The sequence below is a fragment of the Cuculus canorus genome, chromosome Z (genome assembly GCF_017976375.1).
Source record: "Cuculus canorus isolate bCucCan1 chromosome Z, bCucCan1.pri, whole genome shotgun sequence".
Classification (NCBI taxonomy): Eukaryota; Metazoa; Chordata; class Aves; order Cuculiformes; family Cuculidae; genus Cuculus; species Cuculus canorus.
In genome coordinates, this window is record NC_071441.1 from 40180807 (window position 1) to 40199725 (window position 18919).

The 18919-nt window shown below is 40.5% G+C and overlaps 1 protein-coding gene across 10 annotated transcripts in view; it reads left to right on the plus strand.

Annotated features, from left to right (window-relative positions):
• The window catches only part of FRMD3 (FERM domain containing 3), a 140946-nt gene that overhangs the window by 2162 nt on the left and 119865 nt on the right, over window positions 1–18919 (plus strand). Inside the window, exons 1-2 of one of the 10 annotated variants that reach the window (XM_054055498.1) lie at window positions 1253–3449; window positions 4048–4281. The exons of 1 other annotated variant lie outside the window; for it this stretch is intronic. In XM_054055498.1, the coding sequence (XP_053911473.1) occupies window positions 4246–4281 (36 nt within the window). In that variant the 5' untranslated portion in view covers window positions 1253–3449; window positions 4048–4245. Of the gene's footprint in view, window positions 1–1252; window positions 4352–9741; window positions 9928–9948; window positions 10239–14182; window positions 14241–15674; window positions 15705–18919 lie in introns of those variants that run through there. 8 more of the 10 variants (XM_054055499.1, XM_054055497.1, XM_054055501.1 and 5 more) reach the window with 8 other exon arrangements.

Consider the following 18919-nt stretch of genomic DNA (forward strand, 5'->3'; position numbering starts at 1 on the left):
TTAATTACTCTGTGGTAAAAATACTTGAGATTTTGTTAATATCAAGAGTGACTGACTAGCTACCTACACACCCAACCACTTTTGTGACCGAATCACCACGATTTTATCCAGCTTTATTTACAAAGCAGAGAAAGCATCTGTTTCTCTGTTTGACAGCTCTTTTTTCATAATGCATAACTTTGCATTTTATAAAAGGCTCCATGCAGGGCTGCCGTGATGTTGTCTAACAATTATTTTATATCAATGTATTTGTAGGAAGTCTTGCCAGGACTCCTCCTTTACTCAAGCCCTGGCTAACAAATCACAGAGCTGTACAGGCAGCAATGCACTTTGCTCCTCCTTCAGTGTGGGGAAAAGGAGGAGGAAAAAACTTATCAAATTGTACAAACACAGGAACCTACGTGCATTGTGAAGAAGGCAATTGTATTCAGGGTTTCTGCTGATGTAGTTCATTTGATTTGTGCAGATATAAGTCCTGCTAGCAGTCAGCTGGAGAGATGACTGGATAAAACTCAGTCAAACGGTTGACCTAACGGGATCACATTGTATTCACTTCAGTTTCCACTTAAGATGTGTTTAATTAAGTTGTGGATCCAATAAGATATGTGGATCCTTTTGTTTGGAGTTGAATGAGGACTTCTTTTCCGGTCTGTCCTAATCAGAGGGAGAATTAATATTTTCTTCCACTTACTATTTCTTTAATAATGTGTAGGAGCTTCATATTAGTCATTGTCATTTAATGATATATGCGTATATTGGGAAATTTATTTTGACACTCTTCCATTGAAGACCATTTGCCTTGGTTGGCATGGATGCCTTCTCTCTAGCATTTAAAATTCTTGTTATTTCATTGTTGGCAGAATATGTAACTTGATTCTGAAGCTTTGATGTAGTTATATAAAAAAAGCTGTATGACTTCATAAATTCCAGAGTACACTCTTATAGCCGAAATGTTTTATTTATTATTTCTAATAACAGGTGAAATTAGAATAGAATGGTAAGGGATGAACAGTTAGGAATTAAAAGGCTAACCCCCCTCAAAAATGTCTGTCAGAAAACCTGTCATGTGCTTCTAGCCCCCCGAATAATTTCGCAGATACTGTATTTTAAAACCCTTTTTAAAATTGACATTTAGCCTTTTTTGAGGGTTTTCAGTGTCTTTCTGAGCCTCTGTGGTTTGACTAATTGTCTGATACTGGATTTGTGGAATTCAGTAAAGCTTTATCATCTACTTTAATTAGCTGCCTAGGAGAAGAGCAACATGAAATATGAATGAAAAAATATCACTTTCCTAGATTCATTTCTATGTGCCTTTACTGTGTCTGCCTACTTCTTGAAGATACTAGGAAAGGTCTGTTGTTATTTAGCAAGATATTCCTAAATTCTGAATAGAAAAAAAGCATTCCCACCCTAGTTCCTAATTGAAACTTATCAGAGCAGAACATAGTGGTGAACTGCTATGAAAGTGTACAGTCCTCTTAGAGCCTAGCAGCAATATCCAGCATTATGGGTGGATGTTTCTTATACAAGTGAAGGCTCAAATACATTGGGTCATCTCAACTTCCTGAATCTTAAGGGAGGACAGCCTTTCAAGCGGAAAAGGCCAAAGTTTACGTAGACCTTTAAGGGTTTGATTTAAATCCTAGATATATATTGACAATGAATACAAGTTAGAGAGTGTTAATAAGATGCATTCACTGTGAGGAAAGTTGCTGAAATAGCCTGTACAGTGGTGTTCTGTTCATCACAGCTAGCCCTTATTATCGAGTAAATCAGCTTTGAATTATGGCTGTAATCAAAACTGTACCAACAATGCAAAGTCAGTCAACATGCTGTCCGAAAAGTTTTTGGTTGTAGAGTAGACTTCTGGGGTGTTGAGGAGAACTTCTTACAAACTGGCTCTCTGAACCCAACAAGATTTCCCAGTACCGGGGAAAAAAAATTGTCAGTTTGATTAATCTGTCAAGCTTTCAGGCATCTGGTGTCAGTAAATCAAACTAAAGCTGCTACAGGTTTTTAAAATCAGTTGAGTTTTTGTACAGGCTGCCGCAACCCATTTTTTTTCATACTGAAGTGCAGAGCTCTAGGGTACAATAGTAATGAAATAAAAAATGAGAATTGTAAATAACTTTTCATGTTTTTCCAAGCTGTGGTACAAAACCCAGAGATTAGAAGGAATAGGAGTGACTTGACTTTGTTACTTTCTAAGTGACATAGCTATGTTCTCATCTTGGTTGTGAAGCTGAATGAATGACAAAAGTAACTGAACCTATTTATAGGGAAAGCCTGTTATAACCTGTACATGTCCCAGCTCCTTGTATAGAGAAATCTAAGTCTAAGAAAACATTGACCTAGAAGTTAAATACACATAATTCTAAATACAGAAGCTATTGTTAATTTCTTTTTATTTTTTTCTAGCAACAGCATATATACTTATGCAGTGGCCAGTTGACTCGCCTTCAAGAAAATTAATGTAGATAAGCAGTCAAAGATCAGTTATCTTTTTACATCGTTGTTCCTAGGTTTTGAAAACATAATCTTTTGATGGACTACACTTCATTTGGAGTAAATCTTTCAATACCAACCCCAGGCTTGCATAAGAATCTGAACAAATTTAATTGGGTGTAAGAAATATAAGTCCTCCACGTGATGTGACAAAAATCAAAGCATTAACATAAAGGCTTCTCAGAACTGCTCAACAAATCAAAATCTGTCTGAAAACTTGAGGTCATAAAATAATATTTTATTTACCTGCCATGTCGAGAGTATAAATAAAAAGGGACAGTAATAGTGGTTTCGATCCAGAGTAACAACTAGAGCTGCGGCAGTGGAATTCAAAAGTGACGGTGAAAGTCAAGGGGTCATATCTGACACTTGGAGCAGAGTTGGGAAAATACAGAGATCTTCCTGCCTGGGTGGAAAGCTTCTGGCATACATTATGCTCACAGTGAGCATTCAGCTACTGCTTGCAAGCTACAGTGGCACAAAATCCAGAGTAATTTCAGTGTTACTGCAGTGGCAGAGTGGAACTAAAGAAGGCTGCAAAGTTGTGGAAGGACAATTTGCTTTGCTCTAGTCTCTTCACAAATAAACTAGGCATAGCAGAAGAGAACATCAAGCGAGCAATACTGTTTCTATTCCAGTCTAAGTGAGACTCAAAGTAGCTTCTGCAGGATTACTTTGTCACTGTGAAAGCTTCTGGCCTCTGTTGTAAGTACAGTTTCTGCAGCAGATTTATTGATTTATTTTCTCAACTTGTATTGGTGTCCACCCAGGGTGCAAAAGTTACGTACTCTGTATTTCAACATTAATTAGGATAGCAACAGCACACACTGATGTAGAACCATTAATTCTGAAAGCACCCTAAGCGTTAGTACAATGCAGCCACCTGCTGGCTTTGGGAAGTGGCAAGGAAGAAATACGCGTATTTTACGAAGTTGCTCCTGCAAGTAAGTCATAAAATTACTATTACTGAACAGTTACTAATGAACGCTTTTGAAGCATGCCTTCTTAGTGTCTCTGATGTGTTTTTCAACTGGTTAGTCCACATCTCTTCCCTGGATAGCCAAACCTGCATTCTGCAATCACTTACAAGCGTACTTAAGCTCTTATGCCACAGAGCCTCTCATGTGCAAGGAAGTAATTGCAACTTTAAATCATGTGCTTATTAGCTCTTAAATAATTAAAAGAGCCAGATCAATAAAGAGCAATAGTCCTTAAGTAATTTGGAAAGGAATTAATGGCAAAAATCAGAAGCTATAAAGAGAGCTATATCAGAAACTGAATATTGTTGCATATAATTATTTAAAAATCAGAGTGCTAATTACTTTAATAACAGACTCTGGATAGAGATTAGATGCTGGCAAGATTAACAAACTTGAAATGCATGTTGTATATGATACAAGTTTTTCCTGTACTACTTAATTTGTTCACAAAATGTACTAGGAGCCTGAGTTACCTCATGTGCAAAGTGCAAGTTTTAATTGCTGGACTTCACCTTAATTTATGCAAATTAGACATGGTGTAAAAATCTGCTTCCTTCTGCAGACCCCAACTTTGAGGAAGTTTCTGGTTGGAAAAGCATTTTAAACACATTTGAAGTTAGACAACTACAAGCACAGACAAAGAATGTAAAATTCGAATTGTATGACGGGCATATTAAAAATGAGAATAACCCTAAAAGAAGAAAAGGAACTATAAAACCAGCCAAAACTGGTCTAAGCACTTTCAGCTGTTTCAAACTGCATGTGCAGCAGCCACGGAAACAGGATGTTACTGCAAGTGAGTTCTGCCCATCTGCGTCCAAGTTCTACCCGGTAACAAGCACAGTACAAAAGAACACACCAAAGAGGTGCGTGGTGGGTGTTATTTTCCTGTGCCCTCAGTAAGCGAGGCTTTTGGGATGCTGTGAGCTCTTCAAAGCCCGGCTCTGAAGAGTTTGCTGAACTGGCAACCTGCTAGCTGATGCTCATGTGGTTTTTTTGGTCTATTTTATGACTAGTGTTAGTGTTACAGTAATAATACTCTTGGTTTTATCCTCTCTGCAATTATGAAGTTGAAAATGTGTAGCTATTTGGTGTGACATTAGACTGTATTTTGAATTGAAGCCTTACTAAACATTCATTTAGATTAACACTATTAAAAAGAGAAGCTGTTCAAGTTATAAGTAGGTGATACCTCTTTTCTTGACCTGCCAAGACTATCTGCAAATATACCTCTACCTACTTTAAAAATGAACTTTTTTTGATGGGAAGATGTGCATTTTTATGTTCTCCGTCTGTTCACAAATCCTGTCAAGAGAGCAGATCTCTGATTTTCAGCTTGGTAAGGAGATCCATTGTACCTTTATTTGGTTTACTAAGTCACTGGTGCTGCGATGTTTTTTAAATTCACCGTAGACTGGGGAGATACATGGATGTGGCAGGCACACTGCCTTGAGCAAGAGATAATCACATTCCTGTAGGTACTAAATTAAATGTAGACAGCTGAAAATACCCGTTGTGTCACATGCAAAACCTGTTAGTCTTTCAGCAGTGTGAGCTGCAAGGTTTCTCTGGGGCTGTTAACAAGCCTCGATGCCTCCTGCACAGGTTGTATGAAAGCAACTAGAGACAACCAGTAGTGATATAAGTATTTCATATATCATGGTCCTCAGAAGAGATTCCTTGGAGAGGCAGCACAGAAAACTCTGAGAGTATACTGCTTGCTTTAGTTTTCCTGGCAATGGTATTAGAAAACCAGGATGGGCTATATGTTCCCTGAAAAGCAAGGACTGTACCAAAGAAACATTTCAATCCCTACTGGTAGAAACATCTACTCTGGCAAGTGCCAGGACACAGTGAATGGCAACAATCATCTGGCAGCTGAGGTTTATATTCATGGTAGTTGTTTTATGTGGATTAAAATCAAGGTAATGTTTGCTCCAGAAAGCAACTTGCAAGTGTGGTATAGTGCGATACAGTTGAACTCAGACAAATGCTGACAGGTATTTGAACTTCCAGGTGACATCTGCAGGATGTTTGCTAAGAAGTTTGAATAGTAAATTTAAACCACCATTCTCCACTGGAAGGGAGTATTGTAATGTCCTTCCCATACGTACTGCTGAGTCTGCAGATTGCTAAGCTTCTGTAGTGGAAGAAAATACGTACTTGTGACTTTCCCCTCTTCGCCCTATGAGCCAAGGTTGTGACTGCCCTTGCAACTACATCCAAGGAATTAGGAGGCCAGCAGGACCAGCAATGCCATGCCAGCTGTGATGTGTCCCTACATATTTTGACAGGACTCTAGGTCTTTCTGCTGGGGTAATCATGGCCCAATATATCACCGATTGATAACTCTGCTTTTTTTTTTTTTTTTAGCAGATTTGGAATGAGAGCATGTTTGGCTTACAATAGATATTCGTATTGAAGTATAAACAGTGAAAATCTGGAGTACTTTAGTATCGCTGTCAAATAATGTCATATTTTATATATCTTACTGCCTTCTCATTCATGCACTCATTATGTGATGTTTTGGTAATGCTTTTGTAATGTAAATGAAAGTGGAAACCCTATGTGATTTAAAGTTTCAGCTTCTAGCTTAACTCTGGCCTCACTGCAATCAGCAGAACTTTTGCTATTTAACTATATGTTCTTTGTAAATTATGTGTATTTAACTACTCTTAGGGTTTGTTAGTACAGTAATAAGCATTATAGAGATAAGCATTAATATTTGATATTAAGTCTTCAAATTGCTGGTTGAAATATTGAGATGTGAGAGAACTTTTGTTTTAAGATGCAAACCCACCCCCTTTTTTCCTTACGATTTTTGTTTTTGTTGTAAGATGATATTTCCCCTCCAAGTGCTCTAATTGAGATTGAAACAAAAGCACCTTGTGGGTCTGGGATCTCTTTTTACATAATGTTTGATTTTTTTTTAAATAAATTTTTTTTTTAAACTTGGGTTTCTGTAATATTTTGAGTGCTACCCAGTATGGCCAGTTCTATTCAGTTAGCTCATTGTTAATTTCAGCTTGTCTTTTAGACACATTTCACACAAATACAGTGTGTGTCTCAAAGGCAATTCCATTGAAGAAAATAAAGTAGATGCACCAAACTTTAGGGCCTTGGGACAAACAAGTTGTTTGGCTGGTGAACTGGGTCATCCAAATCTTCTTCTGTGCAATAAGACCTCTAGGTGGACCTTGTGACTTTGAGAGCAAAACTTGCCCTTCCCTGATTAAAACAGCTCCGTGAAATACCGGTTCATTGCTAGTTCCAACCCCACCCTCCAATATTTAGGTTATGTTCTGGAGAAGCTTAATGTCTGGATCATATTTCTTCAGCTGAAATATTTTAGAGTTGAAGATACTTGTCCTATTGTAGAAGGAAACCGATTCAAATCTGCACTGTTGTAGACTTCATTAATTTTAATCAAGTTGCCATTGTTTGCTTGTGGCACCACAATCTCTGAGAGTGCTGACCACGGGTAGCTGCCATGTGGCTTGGCTGTAAGTATCTTGCGAGGGGCCGAAGCCCAAGGTGATGGGTAGGTGTGAGCCTAGGAGAAAGAGGTTAGTGTTGTGGAGGGCAGCCCCGTGGGGGCAGTGAATTGTATATCTGCTTTACCTGTGCTGGAGCCCAGGAATTCCCCCAAGGTAGGCATGTTTACAGCTACATTTATGCATTATCCATAGAGCATTTGGAAATTGTATGTGTGTGTGTATATACTTATTTAAATTATGAACATTAACTTGAAGAGCAAAAGTTGCTATGATGATCAACCACTTAAGGGAAACGCCTTAATTTGTGATTTAGGTCCATGCAGAATCATCCAGAAATTACAATATTACTCACTAGTGCTCCCTGCTATCCTTGAATCTAACTCCATATCCAGCAGCAATTCCTAGGTAAATACGAAGTATTGACTACTGTCCTTTACTCCATCCAGATGTATTCAGCCCAAATCAAAATAATTCAGCCATCAGTTAGATGAACAAATAATGGGAATGCAGCTATTGTTTTGAGTGGCGACAGTCATGAGACCAATGAACCTCAAACACATTTCAAGCCATGTGCCTACCCACCAGCATGTGTTCCTGCAAAGATAAATACCTGGTATTAAGATCTCCCAAGCTCTGCTGTATGCAGCTAAGTGAGTGTTTTAATATACCTTTCCAAAGCATGCCGTGATCTTGGTAGGAATAGCAGTAGCCCATAACCTTCCCCTGAGTCAGAAGTGGATAGGTGTGGAAGCAATGGTGCTTGTTTTTTCTTTTTATATACTCCATCAGCTCAGTATTGACTAGTAAATGAATTGAATTTATCTTTGTGCCTTGTGTTTTCTAAAACTGGCAATACTATTTAACGACAATTCCTGAAGTACCTGACTTTTCTGGTAATCTTTCCAAACACTAGCTCCATAAGGACTATTTAGCTGCCAAGGTATGGCAAAAAGGGATGCACTCAGTCAAGCGTGGCTCTTCAAATAGGGTTATAGGTTTTTTTCTGCATAGTTTGTAATGGTATGAGACATTTAAGAACCTCTTATTTGTAGGAAAATAAAAAAGTCCAATAATGCTTTTTGAATAAGTAAGGCATGGCAGTCCTAATATCTGATGCAAAATCCATCTGGTGGTTTTATATCTTGCAGTTACAGCAACAAGAGTGTTTGCTTTCATTGCCGGTTTTGTTGCCAGTTTTGTTGTGTTTGTTGTTTTTTTTCTGTGAGGTGGAGTATTTGGGTTTTTGATCATGTCATTTATTTAGTGACTTCATGCTAGATGGCTGTCATATACTGTGCTAATAATGACTGTATTACTGTGGCAACTGAAACACAGACATCTAGAACTTGTCTTACAGAGCTCTCGGGCACCTCAAGCCTACATGGTATAGAGTATCACAGAAACAAATAAAGTTTCAAGAATACTTGAGTGACCTCTGTCTTTAAAGCAGGCAAGTAGAATTCTGCTGAGCTTTGTGCTCCTGCAGCTGTGCCACTGTTGGTACACGCCAGTTCACACTTGCTGTGTAACAGCCAATTTGGAGATGTGAATTTCACACTGTGGTCATCACCGTGTGTGTAACTCTGAGAATTCCTGGGAAGCTCACCCCTTTCCAAATGGTCCTGAAAGTAAAGCATAAAACCTCTGACAATGGTTGAGCAGACTTTGGCCTGCTTAGAAAGGAAAGATTCCTTTTCTGCTGTAGGCAGGAAAATCTGCATTGCCTGAGAGTCAATCCACATGTGGGCAGAAAACTTGCCTTTACTGTGATCCCATGCTGCAGGACTGTAGGACAAGAAGCATTATTTTGTTATTAATGAGTAGGTGTCCCCAACTGGTGTCTTGGCTGATAAGGGCCTTTTTCTACACTTTATCGGCTGACTCTGAGTATTGAGGTGGATAATCTGCTTTAAGTACTCACTGGTTTGCTTAGCTATTCGCTACGCAATTGGAAGCATTTACCATTTAGAAGAAGCATATACTTATAATTTTTCTTTCATGTTCCACATTAAAGGGCTTTGCATATTTATTAACTGACAGCAGTGAGAATCCTATACCTCTCATTTGTTTGTGGCTGTATTTCCTGCTGTTTGCAGTCCAGCAGAAAGCCAAAGGAGGAGTTTACTAGAGAAGCGGCACTTAGGCTTTTCCATTGTGTTTTCGAAATACCATTACATTCACACAGAACTGTTTACAAAATATGGAAGTTTATAGGTATTCACAGACAAACAGGCAAAATGACTGAAAGACACTTTGCGTGCGGCTGTCAGTACTTTTTATCTCTTTGTAGACTTCCAGTCACATCCATTTCATTTCACGCTGAAAAAGGGCGGGTTCCTTTTCCAGCACAGTGCTCATCCCTGCTTCAAGGCCGTTCAACTGTAGTGATTGCTTCCTGTAAGGTTTTGAGCAAATGTATCTCGCCTTTTGTGGTGAAGAACATTATAGCGAAGCCACTGGATGCTACATTTCCTTTTCCACTTGACACAAGATATGGGATGAGACTGCTCCTCCATAATAGACCATTCTTTTTCCCTACGTGGAAATGAAGTTCCCACGACTTGCGCTCTTACGTGAAGTTACATTATGTTTTCTTCTCTCTCCTCAGAGCGCGCCCATCTTCTTTGAGAATTACATTTATATAGATAACAAAAAAAAAAATTATTTATTTTTATTTTTTCACAGAAAAATGAATTTTGTGATTCAATAATCCATGCTGCGGGTGGGCTGGGAGGGTACAGTTTTCGTTCCTCGCCGCCACCGGGGGGACGCGGGTTCCCACGCTCGGGTGCCCCCAAGCCCGGGCGAGGCGCGCCCTGCGGCGGGGAGCGCAAACCGCCGCGCCGGCTGCTGCCCTGCCGAGACCGCCCGCCTCCCCCACCCCGAGCTGTCGGAGCCTCTCGGGGAGCCCCCGCGGGGCGGAGGAGCGGGCAGGGGGGGAGCAGGTGAGGGCGGAGAGGTGCCCCCGGGGGCGGGCGCAGGAGGATGCCGAGCGGAGCGCAGCCTGACGCAGCGGCGGCCGCGCGGATGGCGGGGGGCAGCGGGGCTCGGCGGGGCTGAGGGGCGGCGCCGTGCCGTGCCGTGCTCGCCCGGGCGCCGCTGCAGGCTGGCCCCCTGCGGCTGCCTGCGGGGCGGCGGCGGCGGGCGGGCTGCCGGCATGATCCGGTTCCGGAGCTCCAGCATCAGGTCGCTGAGCCCGGAGATGAAATGCACCGTGCGGCTGCTGGACGACTCCGAGATCTCCTGCCACATCCAGGTGACGGCGGGGAGAGGGGCGGGAGGGCAGAGGGGCCGCGGGGTTCGGGAGGCGGCTCCCGCAGCTCAGCCGGTCGCGGGGCCCGGGTGGCGGCTGGCGTGGCCGCGGTGGCAGCTCCGCGCATCCCGCTCGGGGCTCCGCGCATCCCGCATGGAGCTCCGCGCATCCCCTCCGCAGCTCGACGCATCCCGCTCGGGGCTCGGCGCATCCCGCTTGGATCTCCGCGCACCTGCCGCCTCCCGGGGCTGCGCCACGGCGTCGCACGGAGCCCGCACCCCGGCACGGCATCCCCGGCGGGCGCTTCTGGCTGCGGAGGTGATGTGCGGGAAGCACCCTCTTCCCGACGCCGGGAAAACCCTGCGTTGGGAGCAAGGCCCGTGGCGGGCGGTGTCGGGAAGCAGCTGCTGCTGAGAGAGCGGGCAGAGTTCAAGAAACGAAGCGCTGCTCCCCCTTCTTCTTAATTTAAGGCAAAAGATAACTTACGGAGGGATCTTCGATGATAGCAGTTGTGCGGTTGGAAAGAAAGCAACTTCGCTGTAATCCCTCTTCTGAATTATTTAGTCCCTTTTTATCCCTTCTGGTAATAAGTAGGTGAAGACTAGGGAGTTTGTGAATTTCTGGTGGAACAGCAATACTCGTAGGATGCGCAAGCAGGAGTATTTTAGGTGTCCCAGCAAGACCCAGGCTGTGGTGTGTTATGGAAGTCTTATAGTTTGTGCAAGTGTTAGAAACCACGTTACTCTGAAATTTCTGTGGCATTCATAGAGTCACTCAGATGAACTTGGCATCCAGACTAGAAGATGTGAATGGTCTTAGGAAGTTGTTTGTCACTCACAATTGGTCTTTCTGTCTCTCTGGTAGTATGAAATATCCATAGCTTTCAATCAAATTGGCGGTCCAGGACAAAGGTCAGCTGTGGCTGAAAAAAGATCAAGTGCCGTGAGATGGAAATTACATTTTTGCTTGGACCAAATTCTGTTTTTTATTAGTTCCAAAGGAGCCATTTAATACTAGATAAGAATAGAAGAATAGTTCTAGTTGGAGAGGACCTACAACAATCATCTAGTCCCACTGCCTGACCAATTCAGGGCTTACCAAAAGTTAAAGCATATTATAAAAGTCATCGCCTCTATTTAAGGCACTGACAGGCATAGGGTATTGGCCACCACTCTAGCAAGCCTATTCCAGTGTTTGACCACCCTCTTGGTAAAGAAATTCTTCCTAATGTCCAGTTTAAGCTTCCCCTGACATAGACTTGAACTATTCCCACACTTCCTATCAGCACCTCCACTTCCTCTCTTCAGGAAACTGTAGGTAGCAATGTAGTTGCTCCTCAGCTTCCTTTTCTCCAAACTATATGAACCCAATGTCCTCAGCCTTTCCTCACAGGATATTCCTTCCAGCCCTTTTACCAGCTTTGTTGCTCTCCTCTGGATTCACTCAAGGGCCTTTACATCCTTTTTAAACTCTGGGGCCGATAACTGCAAACGTTACTCAAGGTGAGGCCGAATCAATGCTGAATACAGTGGGATTATCACCTTCTTTGACTGTCTAGTTGTGCTGTGTTTGATGCACCCCAGGATGTGGCTTGCCCTCTTGGCTGCCAGGACACACAGCTGACTCGCACTAAGCGTGCTATCAACCAGCACCCCCAGATCCCTGCTGTTCTCCAGCCACTCGTCTGCCAATTTATACCTAAGTACTTATTACACTCAAACAGCATGTAGCCTGGAAGTAACAGGAAATTACTGAAACGTCTTCTGCTTGTATCATTGTAGTGCTTTTAATGAATATTGTGTTTATGAGATCATAGCTTTAATGGACAAGAAGCAGAATGGCCTTCAGAGTCTTTTTCTTTTCTGAGATTAGTGCAAGCTTTGCCTAACTTATTTGGCATCTTTAAAAATTAATCTCTTTAAACAATGATGAATTTGAAGTCAGAATCTGAGATGGTGTCGTTACAGCTCTGTAAGGTTTATAGCAACTCAACAGATTGACACATACTATGAGTATGCCCTTTGATGCCCACAGGGTAGAGAAAATAGAGTAATTACGATAGATGTTGCGCTGTGTATGGTGAGGTCATGAGCTCAGAACCGGTTGAATTGTATTGCATCATTGTGGCTCATTCCACTTCTAATGCATGCAAGAGAAAAGTGTTTGTTACGGTTGAAAATGTTTTCACTATTACAATTCTAAGGCTAATAACTGAAAATTAAATTCTGTTGTAAACTTACTTAGGACTTGTCTTTCTGAGTCTGCGTGCTGATCAAACGTATCTTAAAGGTAGGATGGGCTCTTGTCTTTTTTTTTTTTTCTCCCTAGGATTTTTAGGTACTGAAATTCTAAACATGTAAATGTAGATAGAAGTGTGTATAATCACTTTGCTCTTGGTGACTGAAGTGGAAACATGCAATTAATGATGCTGTTTCATAGTCCTGACTTACCCTTCACTCTTTCTTGAGCCACATGCTTCAAACTGCTTAATCCTTCCTGTAGCTAGCTACCCCTTACTTATCACTACGTATACAAAGGAGATGAAATTTAGCTGTATAATTTATTTATCTTTTTGTTTGTGTGCAGCTATTAAGACACTAGACTAAAGAATCCCAAATCACTCAACTTTTTGTCTTTAGCCTCTCAGTCAGACCTGTAGTGGATGAAACTTGCTAGGAGCTTTCACAATGCTATAATTTTATTTTTAAATGGAAAAAAAAAAGTTGCCTGTTGATTGTATGTATGCATATTGATGCATGTTCAGCAGGACGAAATAACCCAGATGATATGCTGCTGGGTTAACAGCAGAGATGCTAGGCTTGGGCCAGCTGGAATATGTTGGACAGCTGTGTTTTGGTCATTAAGAGGATAAGAAAGCCTAATTCTACAACACTGAGACATGCCAACAGAGTCTCTTAAGGACATGGGAAGCAGTAAAGGGACAGAGAGGACTGAAATTCTCTCTGGGATGTGCAGCCACGCAGGATGGTGCTGTATGTAGTTGATGACTTGCTGTATTTTAGTGCACTAAGTTTTGCCAAACCCTACTTTTTCAAATAAATCTTTCCAGCAGGTGTCTTCCACACATGGGCTAGTATCAGAGGGCTCCACTACCACTTCAGTGCAGGGGTGCCTGCTGGTTAAAATCTTTGTGGATACAATGTAGATCCTTGGCCCTACAAAATGTGCAATCAGAATTCTATGTAACTCATCTAAGACATTGGTAGGTAGTGTTAGGAGAAGTAAGCAGAAGTAGATATAATTGGGTGCTGCATATGTATTTATGTTTTTCTTTTTCCCTGTGTAAATTTCATATTGTTTATGTAGGAAAATAAAAACATTTTTCCTTTTACAATTAAAGTTCTTTCAAAGCAGTGTTTTGGCAAGCCAGTAGGCTAATAAAGCCTGCTTTTGGAAATTACGTTTTATAGCAAATGGTCTAGTGACAGCACATGGGATGATGTGGGGACGATAGAGATGAATCATGCATTTGCAGACTCCAGCCAACTAGTTATCGAGCTCTGTAGCTGCCATGTAGGTCATCAAGTTGCTCAAGGCTAGGTTTGTAGCTCAAAGGTCGCGATTCACTGTGTTGTCCTCCTCATCTGATAGATTTTGTGACTGCAAATTAGCTGAAGTGGTGACAGACACAAGAAAGGGCTGAGGCCTGAGATGCTTAACTGATTCTTGTGATGATGTTTATTTTCTCACATTTTTTGTTTGCTTGTGAAACATCTTGGGGACTTATATGTCAGGCAGTCTTACAGCAGCAGTAGAGTGAAGTTGTAGTGGCACAGCTAAAATGGTTATGGAAAACAGCCTGAAGGGCCAGTGGCCACAGTCTGTTTCCTTGTGCAAGAGAGAGACGTGACCTGCTTGTGCAGGCTGCCTGATACAGTGGAGAAGCAAGGCTTGAAAGAGGGCAGTGGGGGAAGTAGGTCTTCAAAACTATTGGAAATGTGTCGGGAGGGGCAGGAAGACCTCCTTTCTGGAGGTACGAATAAGGTATTTATTTTCTAAGTCATTGATATAATGAGTACTTTATTCCAATTTTTGCAAGCTTCATGCAAAAAACTTCAAGCATCTAATTAAACTTAAGCCTAAACATCTTAAACAGTAGGATTCTCTTTCCCCTCAGCTTATTCTGTAAGATTACTTGTGCTTATTTTAGTTGTGAGTAAAGTTAACCACTGAGGTTCTGTTATGGTACGCTGTTTGTTATTAAACACTTTGTGTTCAGTGGTATGGGCTTCTGTATACCTCATTTAACTGAGGTAATTGTCCTATTCCTTTAATTTTTCAAAAGTATAAATAAGTGTGCATTAGTAACCATTATAACTCTAAATTCATTTCTCTGCATGAAGTTAATACAAAATTCTAAGCTCACTGTAGAAAATTGCTACATTTAGTGCATTACTTAATTTTTAAATTAACAGAAATCTTTCTTTCTCATTGAACTGTTCAGGTCCAACTGTGTAAAACTGGAGATAAGACTGGCATGTATGAGGCTTTTCTATCAGCTGGGGCTTATTATTGACAGTGGTAGTGAACTTCACTGTCTGTGTGTTTATTTGTAGAAACATTGTATGACTGGATCTTCTTGTGCCTCGGCCCATATGTAAAATCGTGTAGTAATGGGCCCTTTATAATGACACAGGTTTTGCTTCACATGGGATTTCCCAAACAAAAATTTGCATGGGTATCCCCCTAAAAATCACCTGGCTATACTACTGATATTTTTTATGTGTCTAAATGATTATTTGATTGTTGTTTGAAAGAATGAACTTGAATTTCTGTGTGTGTCCCGCTTTTAAGCAAGGACAAGACATAGTTTTTAAAAACTGTTTAAGAAATCAAGAAGAAAACAAATAGTTCAAAGATTTGGTTTAAACATGGTCTGATTTTAGACCTTTTAGCTTCTTTTGCGTGACTAAAAATAAGAGTGACAAAATCTGAGAAGGCTCAATTCTTTTTGCCTCTGATCATTCAATAGCGTAAGATGGCCTTGTGCCGTTTTAGTCTTAATCATTAGCAATTTTTGTGCAGTTTAAATACTGCTGCCTGTAGTTTGACTAATAATTTACTAGCTAGACCTTTTTTTCTTTTTTTAAATCAGTTAATCAAAGTACTCTCTTTAAAATTCCCATATCTCGATAAAGTGTAAAATGTGCTGAAGCAGGCTGTGGGGTAAAAGAGCAGTGTCCATGAATCTCACTGTGAAGACATGCTGAACGTTGATGATTTGGGAGAATAATGTGGGCAAAGGAAGGCAGCATGAAAATGAAAAGAGCAGAGACCAGAGATGAGAAGGAATCAGAGCACCATAGCTGTGGAAAGGGAAAGGTTAAGGGATTATGTAGACAGCAGGAAGGAGATTTAGTGAATTTATATTTATCTTGTAAGCAATGTCAGAACCATCACCAGCAAGCGCCTTTTGCTGCTGGGATGATGCTGTAACAGTTCAAAATGGTAAGATGAGATAAGGAAGGGGATGCATGTTAGGATGGATTCTGTGCAGTGTTCTGTTGTCACATTTTAGAAACCGCATGCTAGAGTTTATAATCCTAACTTTGTGCTTGAGCCTCTGATTGTACAGTTACAATAAATGTTCTTAGTGAGAGTTGCAGATGAGGTGCCTCTCTATTTAAGCTAAGCCTCAAGTTAAAGCTACCTCTGATGTCATTTCATGCATTTGATTAAATTTGCAGTGACATGTTTCCTTTTTAATAGAACTTATGGTTATGCTCTTTCCAGGACTGAAAAGGAAACAAGGAGCAGAAAGTGTTACTAGGAAGTTACTTGAATGTCCAGAGTTCTAATTTATAAATTAAGAAATTAATTGTCTTGCTGGATTTCAGCAGGGTGTGAAGCTCAGTGTTTGCTTAACATTGAGTTTCTGTGTCTGGTAGAGGAAAGGCAGATAAGAATTAGTAATACTTGTGTGTTGATACCAATTTGCAGACTCTTGTTCTTTCTTGTTATTAAATGAAAATACTTACAAAGCTAGCTTATGGAGGATTTTATCCAATATATACTAAAATGCAGCTGAACTGCTTTTGTGTTGGATAAAGCTTATTAATGATATTGAATTAGGGTTATTTTCCACATTCCATGTTGTCTGATTAATGAACAAAACCTGAAAATTCTTTATCTTAAAGAGGATACTCTTGCCTTTCATTGTAACTGTGTGTTTCCTGTGTATTGCAAGTGGCATGTGATTCAAGTTTTGATTGCTAGAAAGCAAAGCCGGGGGAACTTAAGGTGCGCGCTTTGAGGCTTGCCTTATCCAAGGTTGAAGATGAAGGTGTATTCAGTAAATAGAAACTATGTAGATGATAAGTATTTCAGTATACTGGTGATACTTGATGCTATGGAGAAAAAAAATATGAAAAATGCAAGAATCTTAACACAATATTAGCTAGTTAACATGGACAAGCTAAAAGGATAGTTACTGATTTAAAATGTAAGTACAATCTCATCACTTTTCCCCACCTTTCATTTTTCTTACTGCTTTGAATAAGTTTTTTACATTCTTTATTGTCATACGTGTTTAGACACTGGCTGAACGGGAGGGATGGAGCTGCAGTAATAATTAAAGGCAGCTGGAAAATCAGTAATACAGTGCAGCACAGCTCACATCTGCAAACTGCAAACCATCAGTTTTATCCCATGAGGTCAAAAGTGGCTGCTGTGGTGTACAGGGTTCTTCTTTATACACTCTTCCATCTTGAAAGGGCTTTTCTCACCTCGGAAGGCTTAGTCTTCTTACACCCTGAGATGCTATCTCCTGCCTAGGCATCTGATGTGGATCTAACACAGGAGGCAGCTCAGGAGCGATCATTTGGCACGGTTAATTTGCCTAAGATTAGAGCCAAAATGAATCATTGGTGAGGGAGTACTGTATTTTCACTTTTTGGTTGTATTTGCTTAGATTGAATTTTCTGTATAGGTTAGGAGTGATTTAATAACGTATATGAGTTCTCCTGAAATTAACTTTTGCAGAAGAACAGATTAGTGCCTTTTCTCTGGGAAGGTGAAATAGGGAGCCTGGATTTTGCCTGTGTGGTTATTACTGATCACTGGAACAGACAGTGTATTAAAAACTCAAGGTTTAAACACTAGGTTAAAGAATGGGGGAAATGGCAGCTGATTTTTCTCTTCTGCCTCAAGAAAAAAAAAAAGTAAGTGGGTTGGATCTGTCCTTCTGTGTATTTTGGCACATTAAATCAAACAAACTGAAAGCATCTCTCTTCATCATTTTCTTAGCCCTAGTGTGGATAATATCAACCTGTTGGCAAGGTTTGTAATGCCTAGATAATCTTTCTCAACTCTTCCTGTTACAATTAAACTGTTACCAGATGACTTCTGCTGTGTCTTTCCCTGCTGCGTATGGAAAATATCTCCTCATAGTTTTTCCTTCAGCTAAGGCTGCTTGTCTGTTCCTTGTTTGCTTGATATAGCCTTATTTTTTTCCCTAACCTTGCTTTCTTGGAGACCCTTTCAAGATCTTACAAACTGTGGTTTTGTTCCTATTGGATTACCTTGTTCTCACACAGTTTCAATTACTTGTCTGATAGTGAAAACACACCTGTAACAGTCGGCAGCAATTAAATTAATACTAAATATCTTTCTTTCTGGCCTAAAACTGGAAAAAAAGGCCCTAAACACTCTTTTTCTTTACTCCTCCACTGTCAGTTTATTTTATCCGTTCCTGCTACAGACATGCAGTTCTTAAAAGCTTTCCTGTTTTCCTTTTTTCAGGGTTTGACACGTTTTTGAGACGGTGTGTTGATAATCAGCTCTTGCCATTTCAGTGTGATATCCAGGTAGATGATGATCTCCAGCTCGTGGTTAATTATGGCAGTAGTAGACCAAGTGTGAACAGTAATCATCCTACAGTTGCTGTTCATGGAAGTTACTGAGGATCTTGGTAGGTCAACCCGGGGATGAAGAATGAGCATCTATCCTCTAGTACACTTAGAGGAAAATCTTCCCCTTACTGAAAGTAATGATGGAAACTTGAGATGAAATGGCTTTTACCAATCTGTATAGGGTTGAGTATATATATAAAATTTCTCAAGGTTGTTCACAACCGAGAAAGAGAAAGAATGGACTATATACCATGAGTTCTTTTTCAGCAGAAGTATTTGCAAACAGAAATAATTCCTGCAGTGATAGGACAAGTGGCCACTGAATATAGTTACAGTAAGAAACATAAGCAATAAGTGGCTGCAAAATGATTGGTTTATAAAGGCTTCCTTTGGAAAAATGTTAAATGAGTCAACATCTTCATCAAAACCACTTGTTATTTTTCCCTTGTTTACTTAAACCCCAGGAAGAATTAAGCAATCTGGACTGAAGACATGCTTTGCTCCTTGCAAACGTACTATCTCAAAATGATATTTCTCCCGTAACAACTCTGTTGGAAGGGAATTGTGCTTAAAAAGAAAACAGAAGAACCCCACAAAAATCAAGATTTGTACCTGACTATTTTTTATCCTGATATTGTAACCTGCAGACTTACTATACAAAGGCACAAGTTGCAAAGACAACTTTGCGTATTTCTGACAACACTGTGTAAACCCTTTTTCATACAGTCAGCCTGCATTACCCTTTTTCCTCTATGAAGCAAACCTCTTTGCTTTCAGTTTTGGCAATGCAGCTAATGTGTTGAGGAGGAAGTT